General features: G+C 46.6%; 2 protein-coding genes across 10 annotated transcripts in view; both read right to left on the reverse strand.

Annotated features, from left to right (window-relative positions):
* ZBTB47 (zinc finger and BTB domain containing 47) overlaps window positions 1-377 on the reverse strand; it is a gene marked incomplete at its 3' end in the record, with an annotated part of 10053 nt that extends 9676 nt beyond the window's left edge. Inside the window, 1 exon segment of the mRNA XM_014534935.1 lies at window positions 307-377.
* A 4366-nt stretch (window positions 378-4743) lies between these two features.
* NKTR (natural killer cell triggering receptor) overlaps window positions 4744-19128 on the reverse strand; it is a 38290-nt gene continuing 23905 nt past the window's right edge. For 5 of the 9 annotated variants that reach the window (XM_014534896.1, XM_014534891.1, XM_014534895.1 and 2 more), the window contains 7 exons: window positions 15428-18307; window positions 10941-11036; window positions 10115-10171; window positions 9771-9800; window positions 9495-9599; window positions 7228-7823; window positions 4744-6956 (listed from right to left, as the gene is read on the reverse strand). In XM_014534896.1, the coding sequence (XP_014390382.1) occupies window positions 7736-7823; window positions 9495-9599; window positions 9771-9800; window positions 10115-10171; window positions 10941-11036; window positions 15428-18307 (3256 nt within the window). In that variant the 3' untranslated portion in view covers window positions 4744-6956; window positions 7228-7735. The remainder of the gene's footprint in view (window positions 6957-7227; window positions 7824-9494; window positions 9600-9770; window positions 9801-10114; window positions 10172-10940; window positions 11037-15427; window positions 18308-19128) is intronic. The other 4 variants (XM_005860386.2, XM_005860383.2, XM_014534894.1 and 1 more) reach the window with 3 other exon arrangements.

Below are 19128 nucleotides of genomic sequence, written 5' to 3' on the forward strand. Positions count from 1 at the left end.
GCCCTCCAGCTGCGCCACGGAGGCGGAGTCGGAGCGGGAGGCGGCCCCGAGATGGAGAGGCTGGCGCGCCCGCCCCCCAACCAGCTGCAGAAAAGCTTCCACCTGCTCCCCCGGGCGATCCCACGCTGAGGAGCAGAACCGGCACCCTGGCCGCTCACCGCCCCCACCCTCTGGCCTGGGCTGCTCTGATTTGAGGGTGAGTCTGGGGTCTCCAACTAGCCGGGCCCCGCACCCCTCCCGCAGGGCAGCCCAGGGCTCACTTTGCTCTATGCTTTCAGGACTTGGTGCCGGTGGGCCCATACCTACCGGGTGGTCGCTGCACAGCCCCGCCTAGGGCAGGAGATCACAACACCCGGACCACAGCTGGAGGAGCGATCCAAGCCTCTCAGGTGACTGGCCCCGGACCAGGAGGAGAGACAAGGGAGTGGGTCCAGAGGCCCAGGCCCACGGTGCCCCCAGCCCCGCGGCCTCCTCGCTCAGTCTCTGCTGGGGAGAGGCAGCCAGGCCTGCGGAATGCTGCTCTGGCATGGACACCAGTGGGGGCAGGGGGCTGGCTGTGCTGGCAGGAAGCGACAGAGGAACGCTGCCAGGCCGAGCAGGCAGCAGAGTGAGGACCACAGGGCTCTGGGCTTGGCAGGGCCACCATTGTGGAGAGGGGGCCTCTGTGGGTCTCTCATGTGGCCACGTCATCATTCAGATGCACCACCCCCACCGCACCCCAAGTTGACTGCAGCCCCACATTTGGTCACCCTCCCAGTGCCCCCTCCTGACAGTCCCACTCAATCCCCCTGCCCCTCCCCACACACATGCACCTGTGCTTACACACCATCCCATGCCCAGCTGCAGCAGTATCCCCGAGTATGCCATCTTACTCATGGGTGGGCAGGGACTCTAGGGCCTGACTTGGTTCTGAATGCCAGGGGAAAATGGAACAGAGGCCAGATCCCAGGCAGACACCATCCTGTAGTCCGATGGTTGGTCCTTCAAGATTGTATGGGCCTCCCCTAAGACCAAAATGGGGAGGTCCTTGAGTAGGGCATCTCAAAGCCAGAGAGAAAGCACCTCAGGGGCAAAGATGGGGTGACCAAAAAGTGCCAAGAGAAAGGGGAGGAATGCACACAGCCGGATGGAGGGGTGGGAGAGACCTTGGTGGAAAAAGAGATGGGAAGAGAGGAAGGGGCATGGATGGGGACACGCCTCCAGAGGCAGCCACTGCAGACATTTTGCACTTCTGTAGCCCTGGTAGGTGCATAACAACTGGCTTAGCTCCCAGAGAGGTCTTGGGCGAAGGCCAGGCCACAGCAGCTTACATGCCACACCAGCCCACCACCACAGGGCTGCCTCTGCCTCTCCATCCCCGCCCACTTCTCATCTGACTCAGTGGATCCTGGCACCATCCTGGGAGGTGGCAAGGAATCCTGTAGCCTTTGGTTAGATAAGGACAGCCAGGCCCCAGCATCAGGAGCCGGGAAAGGAGGCCGGGCAAGGTGGCCTCCCCCACGGCTGGGAGGAGCCTGGCAGAGAGGACTTCAGGGACACTCCTGGGCCCACTTCCCAGTCATGGCTTGGCAGGCCAGCATGACCAAGGTAGGGCTGCTGGCCCCCTTGGGATTGGCCTATGTTGCAGCAGTCAAGCCAAAGGAGGGGCTAGAGGTGGGAGGAGGAGGGGGGTGAAGGGGGGGATGTCGGTCTCCACGAAGACCCTAGCAGTTCCCCTTGCTGCTTTGGCCTCCAGCCTATCTGGGGGAGCCCCAGGCAGAGCCTGAGCTCTATGAGAGGCTGTTGGCACTTGGGTCACAAGAGAACTGGAAGGAAGGGGCTGTTTGAGGAGCTTAGCCCGGGCTCCAGTGGAGCTGCTCAGAGCTGAGGCCAGCACGCTGAGGGAGTGCACATCAGCTGGAGCAGAGGGAGGGGAAGGGCGCTCCAGGCAGAGGGAGCATCTGCAAGGGCCAGGAGACAGGCTGTTTGATGCCATGGAGTCCAAATTCTTGTCTGGTGGGAGCACCCAGCCAGATGGAGACAGCAGCGTTGCCCTCTGCGCCTTGGCAAGGGCCATGCCATGGGAGCTTCACTCCAGGCTTGGTCAAGGCAGGCTTTCTGGAGAGGGTCGGAGGGACTGGGTTAGTGGGGAGGGGATCCTGGGCCAGGATGGCATGCCCCAGCGGGAAGCCAGGAGCTGGTGGGGATGAGGGCAGAGCTTGAGGAGCCTGAGGCACTTGAGGCTGGGTGCTGGCGAGGTCAGTAGCTGTGCCCCTGCCTCTTGAGATCAGCTCACAGGTTTTTTTACAACTTCCCTTAGCATCCAGCCCCAAGCTTCTCTCTCATGTTAGGGAGGAAGAACAGACCCAAACAAGCAGCCCCCAGGCTCAGAGATGCCAGACTCACCCCTATCTAACTAAACCTGGGAAGACCAGGATGGTGTGTGTGTGTGTGTGTGTGTGTGTGTGTGTGTGTGTGCAGGCTCAGCTTCTCTGGGACCATGGAGTTGTGAAGCTGCTGTAGCTGAGATGGGGAGGAGGGAGAGCAGAGTGGCTATTTGGGCTGGCACTTCAGTCCCAGGTCATCCAGGGCCTCCTGCAACTAAACTCTATCACCAGGCCAGATTCCCTAAGCAAAGGTCTCACTGGCCTCAATGCCTCTGGCTGAATTTGCTTTTATTTTGAAGATATAAAGGACCCCTCTGAGCAACCATTCTGTGGCACAGTCCTTAAGGGTTCTGGCCCAGAGCCAGACTGCCTGGGTTCAAGTTCTGTCTCTTCCTAAAGTTGGGTAACTAGATCAATTGCTTGGCTTTTACAATTCAGCTCCTCCCTCCGAAGAACTGGGATATTAAGGCCTCCTCCCTCCTGGAACTGGTGAGGATTAAATGCTTCGAACCAAGCACACAGCCACGTAGTTCAGGGAAGCTGGCCCATGGGCTTGCCTCCAGGAGGGTAGGAGGTCCACAGGTTCACGTGGAGGGCCAGGCTCAATCATTAATGAGAGGCCTGGGGTCCCTTGACCCATCAGGGTGGGAGAGGATCCTGGATGCAGCTAGGGAGGCCTGGAATGCCAAGGCCATGACGTCTGTGCTGCTGAGGGAATGCAACCTGCTGGTTTGAATTAGGTCCCCACCCTCCAGCAGATGTATCCTATTAATGCCAAACTCAGTGGAGGCAGAACATAAGCCACATCCCTCCAATCCCACACCCAGAGATCTATGCACCCCCATCCTGCAGGGCCCTGGGTCAGCTGGGACTTCCCTGCCACCCCACCACCCCACTGGAAGCTATTGGATTTGATTCACACGGAGACAGGGACCAGGGAGCGTTGCCTCTTTCTACTGAAACCTTTGAAAACAGACCACCCCAGCCTCCTGCCCCTTTGCGCAGCTGCTTGCCTCCTCTGTCCTGGGGCAAGCAGGTTCTGTCACTCAGGGCACCCGGCTCCTGCGCAGCAGCCTCTACAGCAGCGGTTCTCAACCTGTGGGTCGCGACCCCTTTGGGGGTCGAATGACCCTTTCACAGAGGTCACCTAAGACCATTGGAAAACACATATATAATTACATATTGTTTTTGTGATTAATCACTATGCTTTAATTATGTTCAATTTGTAACAATGAAAATACATCCTGCATAACAGTAGCAAAATTACAGTTATGAAGTAGCAACGAAAATAATTTTATGGTTGGGGGTCACCACAACATGAGGAACTGTATTAAAGGGTCGCGGCATCAGGAAGGTTGAGAACCACTGCTCTGCAGCATCAAAGAACTCCCTCCCCAGCTCCTTCCATCACAAGTTCCTCAGGGGACTCCGGCTCTGCCTTCACTACAGGCAGCAGCAGCAGAGTAGATGCCCTCTCCCAGGCCCCTCACCTGGTTGCAGAGACTAACGCACAGGCTTCTCACTCCACACCGACTGGAGCCTCCTTTCCCTTCCACAGTGACGTCTGGCCATTGTTCATGGTCGCCTGAGAGGGGCATTTCCTTGGATTATCTTACCTCCTGTTCAAAGCCCAGCTGATTCAGAACAGTCAAGACCAAAGCCCTTGACATTTCCCCCAAGACTGCCCAGCTGATGAAGGTGGTCACTATCAGAAGGGGGATGAAGACACCAGGCTCAGTAGCAAATGAGACCCCGCAGGAGCCTCACTTGGGGATTTTCCACAGCGACTTGCACATTTTCTTTACATTCTAAAGCAACACATCCAGGCTGGACTATTGTCAGGAACTGCCTGACTTGGGGGTCCTCCTTTTACTGAATTTTGAAAATGGAATCTACAAGCCTTACCGTGAGGTTATGTTGTATTCACTAAGCAAATACAAATTCCGGAGTGCCGAGGAGGCAAAAGTTAATTGTACTTGCCCTGCGAATCCCCCCGTGGCTGCTATAAATACCCCGTGTTTCCTCCAGGAGAGCGTGCCATGTGCCTGCTGGTGAACCACAGGAGGAGGGAGGTGTGGAGGCTGGATAGGTGGGTTAGCAGCACCGTGCAGATGGAACGGTCACATTCCTTCCTCAGCAAAGACATCTGCATGCAGGTCACAGCTGGGTGACAGCAGCACAGCCCGGAGGAGCTCGGAGTCAGCAGGGAAGGGGACGTCTCTGCCTGAAGCTCTCGGGCTGCGCCTCCTGCCCCATCACTAATGCTCAGCTACAAGATGAAGGCGCCTCGGAGCTGGGTCAGCAAAGACGCGAGCTTTCCTGTTCCACTTCAGAAAGACTAGCTGAAGTGTGGGGGGTAAAGAAAGATGAAACAGACTCCGCCTTAGACTAAGTATATATTTTAATTTCTACAAGGTCCCCCTTTCAAGTCTTGGGGAATTTAAACGAAGTGTATACAAATTACACATTGCTGATATGTACAAAAGTATTTTCTAGTTTTTAAACAATACCAGCCATATCATGTTTCATTTGCAGTAAACAGGACATTACAAAAACAGTCCAACAATGCATTTTCTATTAAGCACAATACACAACATAATTCAATTTTATTTATAAAATAACTTAAAATACAGAATAATCCCCTTAGGAAGAAAAACTGTCTCTGTAGTTCATTCAGTAAACACACAAGCTGAAGGCTGCAGCCGAGGGCTGTTCTTTTCAATGGAGAAAACTAATGAGGCTTCCAGGGCCCACCTTTTCAGGATAAAACTCCACCCGCAGCCCCAGTGGGTGAAGTTACTGCCTGTGGTAGGCAGAATTCTACAGTGCCCCCTCCACCCCCATATCCATGCCCCAATCCAGGACCCTGTGAATAGGGGACCGCTCCTGTGATGATATGTTCTATGACCTTAAAATAGGGAGACTAGCTCGGTGGGCTGGATCTAGTCACATGAACCTTAAATCAGAGGAGGAAGGCGGAGAGATCTGAAGCAGGAGGGCTCGATGGCCACCACTGGTTTGAACATGGAGGGGAGCACATGGGAAGGAACTGGACCAGCCTTAGGAGCCGAGAGAGGCCCCGGCAGAAACGGAATACTGCTAACCCCCTGAATGAACACGGAAGCAGCTTCCCTAGAGCCTCCATAGGGGAATGCTGCCCTGCTGGCCCTTGGTTTCAGCCTGTGACACCCTGAGCAGAGAACCCAGCCATACCACGCCAGATTGCGAGCTACAGAACTGGGAGCTAACAAACAGGTATTGTTTTAAGCTGCAAGTTTGGGGTAATTATTTACAAAGCAATAGAAAACCAACACACTGCCCAAGGGTAACTTTTCTTAACATAATTAGATTTGGCAGTTTTTGTTTGGGTTCTAAATGTAGTTATTTTCCCCACTGAGTATCATTAAAGCAATATTCTCCATTGTAGGCAACTTCTGAAAACCCCTCATGTGAATCACACAATGTTTTGTATTCACTAGCAAGAACATTTGACTTAAGTCCTGTTTTCTAATGTACTCTTATCTATCAACTTGGCAAACTACTGACCCCTTAACCCTGTTAATGAACCTTTTATGGGTAATGGTTTGAACACATCCAAGATCATCCTTCCACCCTTCAAGGGTTGTCCAATCCCTCCAGCGGAGGGCGCTTTCCCCATCCCAAGTACACCAGGCAAGGCCCGGGGTAGGATGGCACAGAGTTCTACGTCAGACATCCCATATGCATTTCTTCTGCATAACTGGACTAAACTGGCACTAAGGTGATTAAGTACACTTGTGGAAAAAACTCCAACTAGATAAAACAAAAAATCACACCGGTTTTTACAGGTCAAGTCATTTTTGGAGGAACCACCCCAAACTGAACGTGTAATTTGTGCAGTCCCGTACACCTCTTTCCCCGTCTGTTGTCCTGGGTTTAGTCATGTCACCAAGGCTTCACTGAGTCAGCGTGGCCACAGCGGAAACAGGAAAACCACTTAGAACCGTCCAACTACTGCTGTGTCTCTTACTTGAAAGACTTAGAAGCCCCGCACGTGTGCGGGATGGAGGCAGGTAGATGGTGGTGGTACTTTTGAAGTCCATTCTTCAGTCCACCCTTCCAGAGGCACACACGTCAGCCAGGGAGACTGAGTGGCCACACAACCCCTTTTGCCAATCCTGCCTGCCCCAGGAGACCCCCAGCCCACATCATGGCCTGAGAGGACCCCTCCAAATATTCAGTGAATATAGCTGAGAAGGAACCGTATTTGGTGCCAGTGAATAAAAAAAATTTTTTTTTTAATTTCTCTCTTAAGAGATTGTAACGTATAGTATAGAAGAACAATGCCTAAAGAGGCACCAAAAGGTACCAAGCACCAAAGGGTGAAGTGGAGTAGAATGGTTTTCACAGTCTAAACTTCTGAGAGTGCTTATTAGAAAGCACATGAAGCATGAGGTGCTCAGCCGGTGCACGTACTATAGTTAAGGCTGATTCATTCTCAGCCTCGCCTGCCAACATGAAGTAATACAGACAGCGGGCTGTGTAATGACCACTTTCCTGATCCTCTGAGACAACACAGAAGGAATGAATCAAGAGCCCCAAAGCCACTACCTCATGCTCCTGGCTACCATCAGTATCAATCTAGGTGGCTTGATTTTAAGAGCACATATGTGTTAGACTCTGTAACTGGTATATAAATAAACATTTGGCCACCTTTAATAGTTCTCCACAGGTCTGTGCTTGGCAGCAAATACTGAACCTGAACAATGGGCAAAAAAACTCTACATTCTAAGGAACACCGAAGATGGGAGAGAAAACATCTATCTAAAATAATATTGCAAATTATACTAAAATTTCATGGTTTCTTGATTCAAGAAAATACCTCATGCTCCTGGCTACCATCAGTATCAATCTAGGTGGCTTGATTTTAAGAGCACATATGTGTTAGACTCTGTAACTGGTATATAAACATTTGGCCACCTTTAATAGTTCTCCACAGGTCTGTGCTTGGCAGCAAATACTGAACCTGAACAATGGGCAAAAAAACTCTACATTCTAAGGAACACCGAAGATGGGAGAGAAAACATCTATCTAAAATAATATTGCAAATTATACTAAAATTTCATGGTTTCTTGATTCAAGAAAATGAAATTCACTTCCATAGTTGGCTACTGTACGTAAAATGTGGCATAAAAATATTTTTAGGAGACATATCTGTATTTTAAATTCTGCACACAAATAAATGAACAAGTAACAATTAAGAAGTGCCTATTTTTGAAATTCAGTTCTAATATTGAAATAGAACAACAGACTGCCATTAAGTTTCTTAAACTTTTAAGTTACCAGATATTTACAAATAAGATATAATTCATATCAAAAAGGGGACATTTTCAACTATATCTGCTGCTTTCACTGGGACTCCGGTGATGAGAGTAACTTCGGTCACTTTCACTGTCAGAGCCATAGGATCTACAGCTCCTGTATAACAAAACAAACACACAAACACCTTTAGCTGTCAATCCGCTGAATTCCTCACCTGAGGATATTTTCCATTGATTTTTAGAGAGAGTGGAAGGGAGGGGGAGAGACAGAAACATGATGTGAGAGAGACACATCGATTGGTTGCCTCCTGCATGTACCCTGACTAGAGCCAGGGATCGAGCCTGCAACTGAGATACGTGCCCTTGGCTGAAGTTGAACCCTTGACCCTTCAGTCTGTGGGCCAATGCTTTAACGACTGAGCAAAACGGGCTACTAGGGATGTAGCTGCTTATTTACAAGAGTAGATTGAAAGCAACACTGATGTGGATACCGCAGGGGGTGGACCAGTGGGTTGCTGATGTGGTGACACTGGACTTTTCAGAGATGTTTTAAATGACAGATAGTAATATCAAGGTTAAGATAAAATAAAGAAACATTACATCTTGGAAAATTCCTTGAAATCGACTCATGCAAATGAGCAGAGTAATTTTCCATGCTACCCAAATGATCATCAATATTTCATCAGACTGAGGAAGTGAGGGGTATGGAAAGCAAAATGGTGCCCAGTGAGGGGTGAGGGTTGGGGCATGGACAGGAGCATTATGATCGTGCGTCAAGAGGACATGGTCACCATCTAGTTAGTTTGAAAGATATTCACTGGGAGCCAGTCACTTTGCTAGATACTAGGAACACACACACACAAAAGTTGACCAAGTACTGTTCCCCGGGGCTCAAGGATAGTACAGAAGAGTGGCAAGACAAATGACATACACGGGGGTGGGGGTGGCTTATCTCAGGTCAGCAGTCAGGGAGGACTTCCCAGGGGCAGTAGGCTGCAGTGGAGACGTGCAGGCTAAGTGGGGATTGGCCATTTCAAGAGGTAGGAGGGGAGATAGTGGCGTGGGGGTCTCTAGGCAGAAGCAAAGGTTCCAGCACAAAAGCCTGGGCTGAAGGTGTGGGTGGAGAGGCCTGAGGTGCAATGCTAGAACCTGGACGTGTGCCGGAGGGCAGTGCGGATGGCGCCCTTGAAGAGTTTCAAACAAGGAAGTGTCCAGATTACACATAGCATGATATTCTACAAGGATCACCGATTGTCCCTGCAGTGGGAGGGGGAAGGGTATGACCAAAAGTCCCCAGGAAAGGGATATTACAAAAAGTCACCGTAACAACTTGCAGTTTTAGGCAAAATGTTACATAAAACATAATATTTATAAATATAATATATAAGAAACACATTTTTCCCCAAATAAATGACAAGATACAAACCTCAATTCTGCTGTTAAAGCAAATAATTATGACATTTTATTATACATTTATTTTTAAAAATTGACAAACTGGCTTTGCTGTTTCTAGCAACAAGCCCCATTTTAAAAAGTGGGCCATGCTTTGGGTGGACTTCTCTCTTTACTCCTTCCAAGAGAAATGTTTGTCTAAGGAAGACGTGAATATTTAAAAATCCATTTGAGAGTCAACATTAACAATAACTAACAAACATTCCCTGGCAACTCTTAATACAAAGGCCACATTTAGTAGCTGCCTGTGGGTTGCTGAAATTCAAGAGGAGGAAAAGGATTTCTGTCCTAAGAAGATTATGCTTTCTCTCCTAAGTCTGCCGCCTCGCACACCCAGTGCCCACAGGAACGTGCAGTGTTCTGGGGAGGGACCCACCTGGACCGCCTGTTGTAGCTTCTGCCTCGGTGGTAACTGTCGCTCCTCTGGCTGCGGCTGCGACTGCGACTCCTGCTGTAGTAGCTATCGTAAGTGTAGGACCTGCTTTAACAGCAACAACAAGCACTAAGGTTTCCTACTCAAGCACTCATATTCCCACTTATTTTTAGGAGCTTCAGGCTGTTTTCTTAGAACATGGGCACTATTTGATGGTGTGAGGCACATGTGCATAACAAGTACTGAAAACATTTAACAAATCCCCCAAATCAGACTTACCATATTAAACAGAAAAATGTTAATTCTTTTCTGCATTGAAAAATATCACAAAATTAACACTGAGTTAGTTGGATTGAATCTGGTGGGTATCAGGCAATTATATTCAATAAACACCTGCCATTACAATTTGACATCAATTGTCCCTTTTGACACTAGAGTACAATGGGCCAACAGAAAAAAACTGTCAAAGAGACCTCATTTAGAAAAGGTATGATTTCATGAGACAAATATGTGTGTTTAAGTTTCTCAATAAAATGCAACACATTTTAAAGGAAATTAAGGGTTTTATAAAACAAGGCCTCTCAATTCTGCCCCGCAGGTGGCTGCCCAGTCCCCGTGCATACCTGGACCGACTGTGGGGATCGTATGAGGTGCTCCTGGACCTGCTCCTGCTGGACGTCCTAGTAGTAATCACAGGAGGGACTGTCATCTTAGGGGTCAGGACAGGCTACATCAAAACTCTAGACACTTATTTTCCCATCAAGAAGAAAACACAATGATATCCAGCAGCTATACTGATTCTGTCTTTATCTCAAAAGCATGTTGGATGTTTTAAAAAGCATGTTGGGTTTCATAAGAAAGATTAAGTTTCTGCTCTTCTGCACCTAAAGAAAGTCACTTTGACCTGGGGTGGTAAACACACAATACAGCACACAGATGATGCACTGAAGAACTGTATACTTGTAACTTGCATAATTTTATTAACCACTGTCACCTCAATAAATTCAAAAAAAAAAAGAAAGTCAGTGGGGAGGCTCTATCTGGGTGGGGGAGAAAGGTCTGCCCAGGGAGGACACTTATACGTAAAATGAAGCTGCAGCTGTGGGAAATACCCGAGAGGCCTCCTTTTTCCTTCTGGTTCCCCCTTTAAAACTCCTCCTATCCCAATCTCTCACCCAACTAAAGAGGTGACTGCAGATGTGGTTAAGGAAGACGTACTGTGAGTTGGGAGGAGGAGGAGGTAGAGGTCACAGGGCCTCTTTAAAATATTTCTACTGCTTCCCTTTCCTCATTCTGGGAAGATCCAAGCCTGAGAACAGCCAGTAAGAATCTGACTGCCCTTTTAAAGAAAGAACTAGATGAGGAAAAAGCTGGACTGGCCTTCAGCAATGACAGGCCTTGAGAAGCAGACGGGATGGAGACCATACAGGAGGGCGGGTTCCCGCTCACCTATGACTTTTGTAACTGCGGGAGGAACTGCTCCGGCTTCTTGTGCGGCCTCTGCTGTACCATCCTCTGCTCCGACTTCTAGAGTAGCTTCTCGATCTACAACGAAGAGCGGAAAACTGTAATCATAGCAACTCCCCATGCTGTTAAACTTAATTACTTAGAGGGGAGGAAGGGGAAAGCAGTCAGAGGGAAGGTCGTTGGGAAGATCTCTCAGGCACTCCTCACAGTGGGTATGGCAGTGACAGCTAATAAGGGTTTAAAGTGCACTGAATGAAATAAAGAAAAGCCAGGAAAGGCTGGTACAGGTATGTCTATAGGAGCCCTATTAGTAATACTGGAAGAGGAAACAATCCAATCTTTATCAATGGTAGAACGGGTTAAAAAAAATTAATGCACAGATTTATACTGAAATGTTCTAAAGCAGAAAAATGAATTAACTACAGCCTTGTGTATCAACTGAGCTATCTCTCTGGAACATAATGTTGAGTGAAAAGGCAAATGTAGAAGATCCTATCTAATAATAGACAAACATGGTAATTAACCATACCTCCAACACCAGGCCTCTATCTATATAGTAAAAGGGTAATATGCTTCCCATTGGCTAATCAGGGAGATATGCAAATTAACTGCCAACCAAGATGGCGGCCGGCAGCCAGGCAGCTGAAGCGAACAGGAGGCTTGCTTGCTCCAGTGATGGAGGAAGCCAAGGTTCCCCGCCTGCCGCTGCTGGCCTCTGAGCTGCACTCTAAGAAACAATGTTGCAATTATAGAAGCTAAACAAACCCCAGAAACCTGCTTTCAGCCAGCCGGGCCTCAGAGCTGGAGTTGCAACAGTGTTTCAATTATAGAAGCCAAACAAACCCAGATACCTGGCTTTCAGCAGCCGAGGTCTCAGAGCTGGAGCCGAGCCTCAGAGCTAAAGACGGCTCTCAGTTCCAGTGACAGCCATAGAAGGTAAATAAATCCCAGAATAAAAAAGAAAAAAAAATTCCAAATAAAAAGATTCTATACAGGAGAATTTTGCAGATGGTTAAGAAGTCGATATAGTTAAAACTAGTCATACTACATAATAATATATTACATGTGGGGACAGTAATGTGGTGCATCACATATTCAAGACTATGCAACATCTCATTAGTTGATAATTCTTTTTTGACTAATGATACAGGATTGGACAGAAAAGGAATTTTGGAAATAAGGTGTTTCAATATTAAATTACTTTATGCAAATCAATTCATCCAATTTTTAGTTTTTATGCTTCTAGTTGAGTCTTTTATTCCTCTGTGTTAGGATGTTACATTAGATATCTGTGCTTGTCAATGAATGATGATACTTAATAATGTTGTTGTTTTTACCAATAATAATATTTTAACAAGAATAAATTAAATATGCTGCCCTTTCTATACATGAACCAATAATGAGAAACAATTGCAATAGATAAGATTCTTAAGCATATAGGTAAATTAAGAAAAATAGGTAAGTTAATTTAAGTCTACATTCTCAAGAATATTATTTATTCACAATTGCAGTAAAATGGTCACTTTTAAAAGATAATTTGAAAGAAATAAATACATTTTGAATTATCTTGAGATTTTTTTTAACCTTTAATTAGCATGTTTCTCTAATTAAAAAAAAAAAGATTTTTACATCTTGGAGCCAGTTTTACATTTTGTAATTCCTATATAATAAACGGGTAATATGCAAATCAACCAAACAGCAGAACGACCAGCTGCTATGACGTGCACTGATCACCAGGGGGCAGACTCTCAACTCAGGAGCTGCCCCCTCGTGGTCAGTGCGTTTCCACAGGGGGAGTTCCACTTAGCCAAAGCCAGGCTGACAGCTGGCGAGCACAATGGTGGTGGCAGGAGCCTCTCCCGCCTCCGCAGCAGCGCTAAAGATGTCCAATTGCTGGTTTAAGCCGTCAGTTGGACATCCTCTGAGGGCTCCCAAAGTGCGGAGGGTGCAGGCCAGGCTGAGGGACCTCCACTGTGTGCACAAATTTTGTGCACTGGGCCTCTAGTTACTTAAATAACCAATAATTAAACTCTAATTTTTTAACCTTAAGAACTATAGTCATGTTAATCTTTGTATATTTGCCTGATTACTTTAAGAGTTCTCAAAAGTGGAATTGTTAGGTAGAAGAGGATATATATATCCTCCTATATAATAAGAGGCTAATATGCAAATCTACCAAACGGTGGAACGACTGGTTTCTATGATGTGCACTAACCACCAGGGGGCAGACGCTCAACGCAGGAGCTGCCCCCTAGTGGTCAGTGTGCTCCCACAGGGGGAGCGCCACTCAGCCAGAAGCCAGGCTCATGGTTGGCAAGCGCAGCAGCGGTGGTGGGAGCCCCACTTAGTGCAGGGAGCGGGCCTAAGCTGGCAGTCGGACATCCTCCAAGGAGTCCCGGATTGTGAGAGGGCGCAGGCCGGGCTGAGGGACACCCCCGCAGTGCATGAATTTTGTGTGTCGGGCCTCTAGTGTGTGTGTGTATATGTATGTGTGTGTGTGTGTGTGTGTGTGTGTGTGTGTATGTGTGTGTGTGTGTATAGACTTTGAAAACATGCAAAAGCAACACTGTATAAGGATAGAAACATTTGTGGTAAAACTATAAAGAAAAGCAATAAAACTCAAAGGGAAGTCAGAATAATGTTTAACTCTAGGAGAAAAGAGAGAAAATAGGGTAGCATGGGTAGGGCTACATCAGGGATGTCAAAGTTCTATACTAGTATTTTAAGTTAGATGACATTTTTTATTACTTTTTATACCTTAATCACTTATTTTATTTGTATATCTATTTAATATTTAATAAAACAAATAAAAACTCAAGTAATGCAATCCTACCCCTCTGCACTCACTTGGCCCCCTGCCCTTCTCCCCAGTTCATACATGTTACTCAGGATCAGGACAATAGCCCTAGTGTAGGCTACTTATGTAATGTAGTACCTCACAGGTTTTATGCAGTTTTGAACACATTATGTCCTAATAAGATTCTGGTCATTTACCCAGCAAGCACTTATAAAGCAGACTCTGTGAGGGACTGGAATATGAGTAGGGAGCAGTCTCTGGATTAGCAGACATTTAGTCCATCCAAAATGTCCATCTGGCTGACACCAAATGGTCCCTGATATTTGGTCCTGTCAAAAACATCCATGTTTAAAAAACATCCCTGGGTTCAAAGAGCTCATGTTTATTTCTATATATATTTTTAATCCTCACCCGAGGATATGTTTACTGGTTTTAGAGAGAGGAAGGAAGAGGGAGGGGGAGGGGGAGAGGGAGGGAGTGAGTGAAACATGGATGTGAGAAACACCACCTTTCGGAGTACAGGACAATGCTCCAACCAACTGAGCCACACCAGCCAGGGCTATTTATATTTTTTATTTAATACATAAAAAATACTATCATGTTTTAGTGGTCCAATAACTGTGGGGTAGCTGTACTGCCAACAACAACACCCCTTCCCACCCACCGCCCTTGGGGTTAGGCAGATCAGAAGATAGGACCAACTGTGTCCACGGATGCTTTGGATAGGACCAAGATGTTTGCAAGGCACTCCCTGACTTTAACAAATTCACAGCCTAGTAGGGGCATCAGGCCTAGGTGGGTAACCAAAACAGAGAGGCAGAGTTCAGCTATCTCAGTCTACTACCCTCAGCTGAACAGCTTAGAGCAAATTCCTTAGCTTCTCTATGCCTCACTTCATTTCTAAAATAAAATACCACCCACCTCAAAGGTACTAAATGGGAGTGGCCAGCATCACCAACAGCTCAGAGCTATCAGAGTGTAAATGGGAAGGCAGATGTTGAGCAGACAGGAGGCTGGAGTAGCTAAACAGGCAGCTGCACCAGGGGGTGGGCCTAAGCTGGCAGGTGTACATCCCCTGAGGGGTCCTGGACTGCGAGAGGGCGCAGGCTGAGCTGAGGGACTCCTCCAATGCATGATTTCGTGCAAAAATAATACTGAATGTCAATTGTACTTGAAAAAAAATATATATATATGTAATATAATACACACACACACACACACACACACACACACACACACACACTCTAGATGCTCATCTTGAGCAGGCAACTTTGTCTCTCTGGTCCTCATCTCTCATGTATGTGAAGTGGAGGGTTAGACGGATAATCTCTAAATCCTTTCCATCCGGTAAATTCAGGATTCACCACTGACAGGTGAGAGAGCAGCTTCACACCTTTAAAGATTAACAACTTGCCACCTAGCATAGCAACTGATTTCTATTGCCAGGGAGCTTCAATTGCAAGTGAGAGCCTTTTACAATGAGCCTAATTTCTTCCCTGAAATCTACTACCTGTCCTCAATCTGCTGAGTCACATAGCACAAGACTTCTCCTTATTCACCTTCCAGATATTTGGAAATAGTGATCTTGTCCCTAATTCTGATGTTCTTCCAAGCTAAACAATAACAGACTCTCTTTGAGAGGAAAAAAAAAAAGAAAGAGAACATTGCTCACCGATAAGATGATGTGGAACTTCGAGATCGACTTCGTGAGTGACTGTAGGAGACGGACCTGGTTCTATGTCTTGATTTGGTTTCAGATTTGCTCCGAGATCGACTTGGACTCCTGGACTGGCTGTCACCATCCCGACTAGGTGTCTGCTCATCACTTGAACTCTCCTGATTTCTAGGCCTCCGGTTTAAGCGTGCTGTCTTTCTCACTTCATCAAAGAGGGATCCAGGCCGAACTTTATTTTTGCTTTTAATTTCTATTCTCAAGCCTTGTGGTTTCATTTCAGGCACAGCCGTCAATGCCTTAACTTCCACGGCACTGGATGTAGCCGTTGGTGCTGCCAGGTTTCCCACCCCTTGCAGGGGCTTCCATTTATTATCCAGGAGGCTGACCTGACCCCTTTCGGCTGCCTCCCTCCTCACTGTGCTTTCCACAGCACTGGCTGAACCCGCAGAGCTGCTGTCGGGTTTCCCCACCTCCCGCACCGTGGGGCTTTCAGACACGCTGCTTTCCTGTTTCCCCACCTCTGCCGCAGGATGCTCTGCCTGCTTTACAACAATGCCGGTATCTGGGGTGTCAAGCCTTGAATTTCCCAGAGGGGATGTTCCCTCCACTTTTGCTGGGGAACTCCTATCAGGAGTGCAAATCTCCATATTGTCATCTGCTTGAAACATGTCTTCCACTCCGCCTGGGACACTTTCTTCAATGTGCTGAATGTTTGGGGGAGAACTAGCGACATTTTCCTCAGTAGCTGAAGGTGTGGGAGAAATGCTGAGTTTACTCTCATCGTTAGCAGGCTGCTCAGTATCTGATAAAATCGTGATTGCATTCTGTTTATCTGAAAGGCTGCCGTCTTCACAGGGCTTCTCAGTTTGGGGGATATTTCCTTTTGTAGTTTCACTGTTTTCAGAAGCTTGTTTTTTCTCCTGTGACTCCTGAGTCACTTGCTTTTCATTACTCTCCTCCTCCTCCTCTTCACCAAATTCTAGTGGAGGCTGCCAGTGAAATGCTTGTTTTCGTTTTGGGGCCTTATGCTTTTTGTCTTTTTTCCCTTTCATTCTCTCTTTCACTTTTTTGGTGTGTTCCCTTTTCAGAGCTTCCTTTGACGAGTGTTTGTGCTTCCTTGGCTTTCCCCTAGGGTTTTCCGAGTTGGAATAGGACCCCTCAGAATCAGAGGTGGATGACCGCTGTTTGCTTGACTTCCAAGCACCATTACCATCGGGCAGTGAAGAACTTGTTGAAGACTTTGTTGTGGGTTTGGCTTTGATGTGAATTTCACCAAACTCTGATTCAGAATCTGATGTGGCCTCACCTTCCTCCTTATCAGAAGATGGCAGGGAATTCTTTTTACTGCTCTTAGTTACATCTCGTTCGGAATTCGACTCAGAGTCCCATTTACTCCCAGCATAATTCTTCCTTTTGGGCTTATTGGCACTTCTAAAGTGATCAGAAAGATTCTCTTTCAAAGTTCTTTTCTTTGAACGCGGGCATTCCCGTTCAGGCTTGGATTTCTCTTCATCTCTGTTTTTCTCTCGTTTGTTATTCATTTCCATTTGGACTTGCTTCTCTTTCTCCTGGGCTGACTGTGTCACCTGAACACCTGAGTGTTCACTGTCTGAAGAATAATCTAAGGATGACCTGCTTTCGCTATACCTTCTCGGGCACGAAGACTTGTCTCTGCCTTTGGTATATTTACCGCAAGGTGCCTTTTCAGAGCTGCTGCTCTGCCTTTTATGTGAAGTGCTATTTTTCCCACTGGATCTAAATTTTCTCTTTGCTCGTCTTCCAGCATCACTGCTAACAGAAGAGTATGAAGATGATCTACTACATTGTGAGCGATCGCTGTATTTATTTCGTGAATGAGATCTAGATGAGGGAGACCTAGACCTCGAGTGTGAACTAGCTACACTTCTCGACCTTGTGTACGATCTGGAATAAGACCTACTCCTAGAGGATCTGCTCCTTGACCTTGGGGAACTTTCTGAACTTCTATCACTGTATTTTGAATAAGCACTCTGATCACTTTCTGAATTTTTTTCTCTTTTATTGTAGGATGATGAACTACCAGTCTCCTTAATATTTGTTAAACTGTAAGTGCTTTGGATGGGTAGCAAATGGGTTGTTTTTGCTTTCATTTCCTGAATTCGCTCATAAGAGGGCTTCCAGGGCTTCTGTCCAGGCTTCCACCTGGAAGGAGGGGGACTGTCACTCAGTGGTATTACAGGAATATGTTCTGCCACCACTGGCTGTTGTACTAGGATGGTTTCATTCTGTGGCACTATTGCTCTTAAAGGTTCTGTTTTAACTGGTTTATTTTCACTTAGCTGAGGGGCTGTTCTTTTGGGGGACTTTGATGCTGTCCGTTGGTGCCCTGACTTGGAACTAGATCTGGACTTTGATCTACTTGGAGAATGTGAGGAGGATTTCGATCGAGTCTGTGATCTTGAGCTTCCTCTAGAGTAAGACTGGGAGTGAGATTTGGATCTGTATGAGTCTCTGCTGGAATGGGTGGAAGAGCTCTGATCACCCTTATCAGATTTAGACCAGTCCCTCTTGGATGAGTGATGAGAGGATAGCGAGGAAGAACGAGATCTCCTTTCTCTATCACAAGGGAATTTCATTCGTCGGGTAGATGATTTCGAGGATTCTACGTCAGATGGTACAATAATCCTTCTCTTCTTAGTCTGTTTGTGTCTTCTGCAATGTTTTTGCTTTTTAGCTTTCTTTTTATGTTTAACTTTTTTGTCTTTTCTGCGTTTTTTATGGTGACCATCAGAGTGTCTTGCTGTACTAAGGTCTGAATAATATCCATTGTAAGACCATGATCTCGATCTTTGGGACAAGCTTCTTTCATCCCATCGGCTTGAACAGGGGTCACTTAACCTATAGAAAATAGCATAATATGCATCCATTACTTCCAAGTATGTTTTGTATATTTAAAAAATTTTTTTTAAATGTATTGATTTTAGGAAGAGGGAGAGAAAGAGAGGAAAGGGGGAGGGGAGCAGAGAAATACTGATTTGTTGTTCCACTTATTTATGCATCCATTGGTTGCTTCTTGTATGTGCCCTGACAAGAGATCAAACCCACAACCTTGGTATGTTGGGATGATGCTCTAACCAACTGAGTTACCCGTCCAGGGCTTCTATGTTTTAAAACTAAAACACATTTGTTGTCCATACAAATGCACTGACAAAAGCCTACTTAATGACAGAGTACTGGCTCTATCAACACTTTAAGCACTTGCAGGAAGGATAAATCAGAGTGACTGGCCTGATCCTGACCTTACAACTGCAGACAAAGGGGCAACTGCTAACAGAGCCAGTTACAGAAGGTTTTTCTCCACAGCTAAGCAAAGAACTTCAAATTTGATAGGAAAATGTAAAATGGTTTTGAAAACCAAACCAACTAATCATAAGAGCACTGCTAACTACCATGTTCCGGACTGTGAGTAGCTGATAACCCTCTGCCTCCAGGAACAATGTTAAACTCAGTTCCCAAACAATCCTGTGGAGTCCCTGCAGATACAGGACAGCTACCTGAACTAGAAGAGAAACCCCTTTTGCTTAAGAAGCTGGCAAGACTATCGTTTTAGCTCAGCCTCACAGAGATAATCAAGACCTTCCCCTAAGGTTTAAACTACTTACTACAGAAACTGAGGAAAAGTACGTGAAAATAGACGCAGGCTTTAAATCTCACTGGTA

Source organism: Myotis brandtii, unplaced genomic scaffold (assembly GCF_000412655.1).
Source record: "Myotis brandtii unplaced genomic scaffold, ASM41265v1 scaffold134, whole genome shotgun sequence".
Lineage (NCBI taxonomy): Eukaryota > Metazoa > Chordata > Mammalia > Chiroptera > Vespertilionidae > Myotis > Myotis brandtii.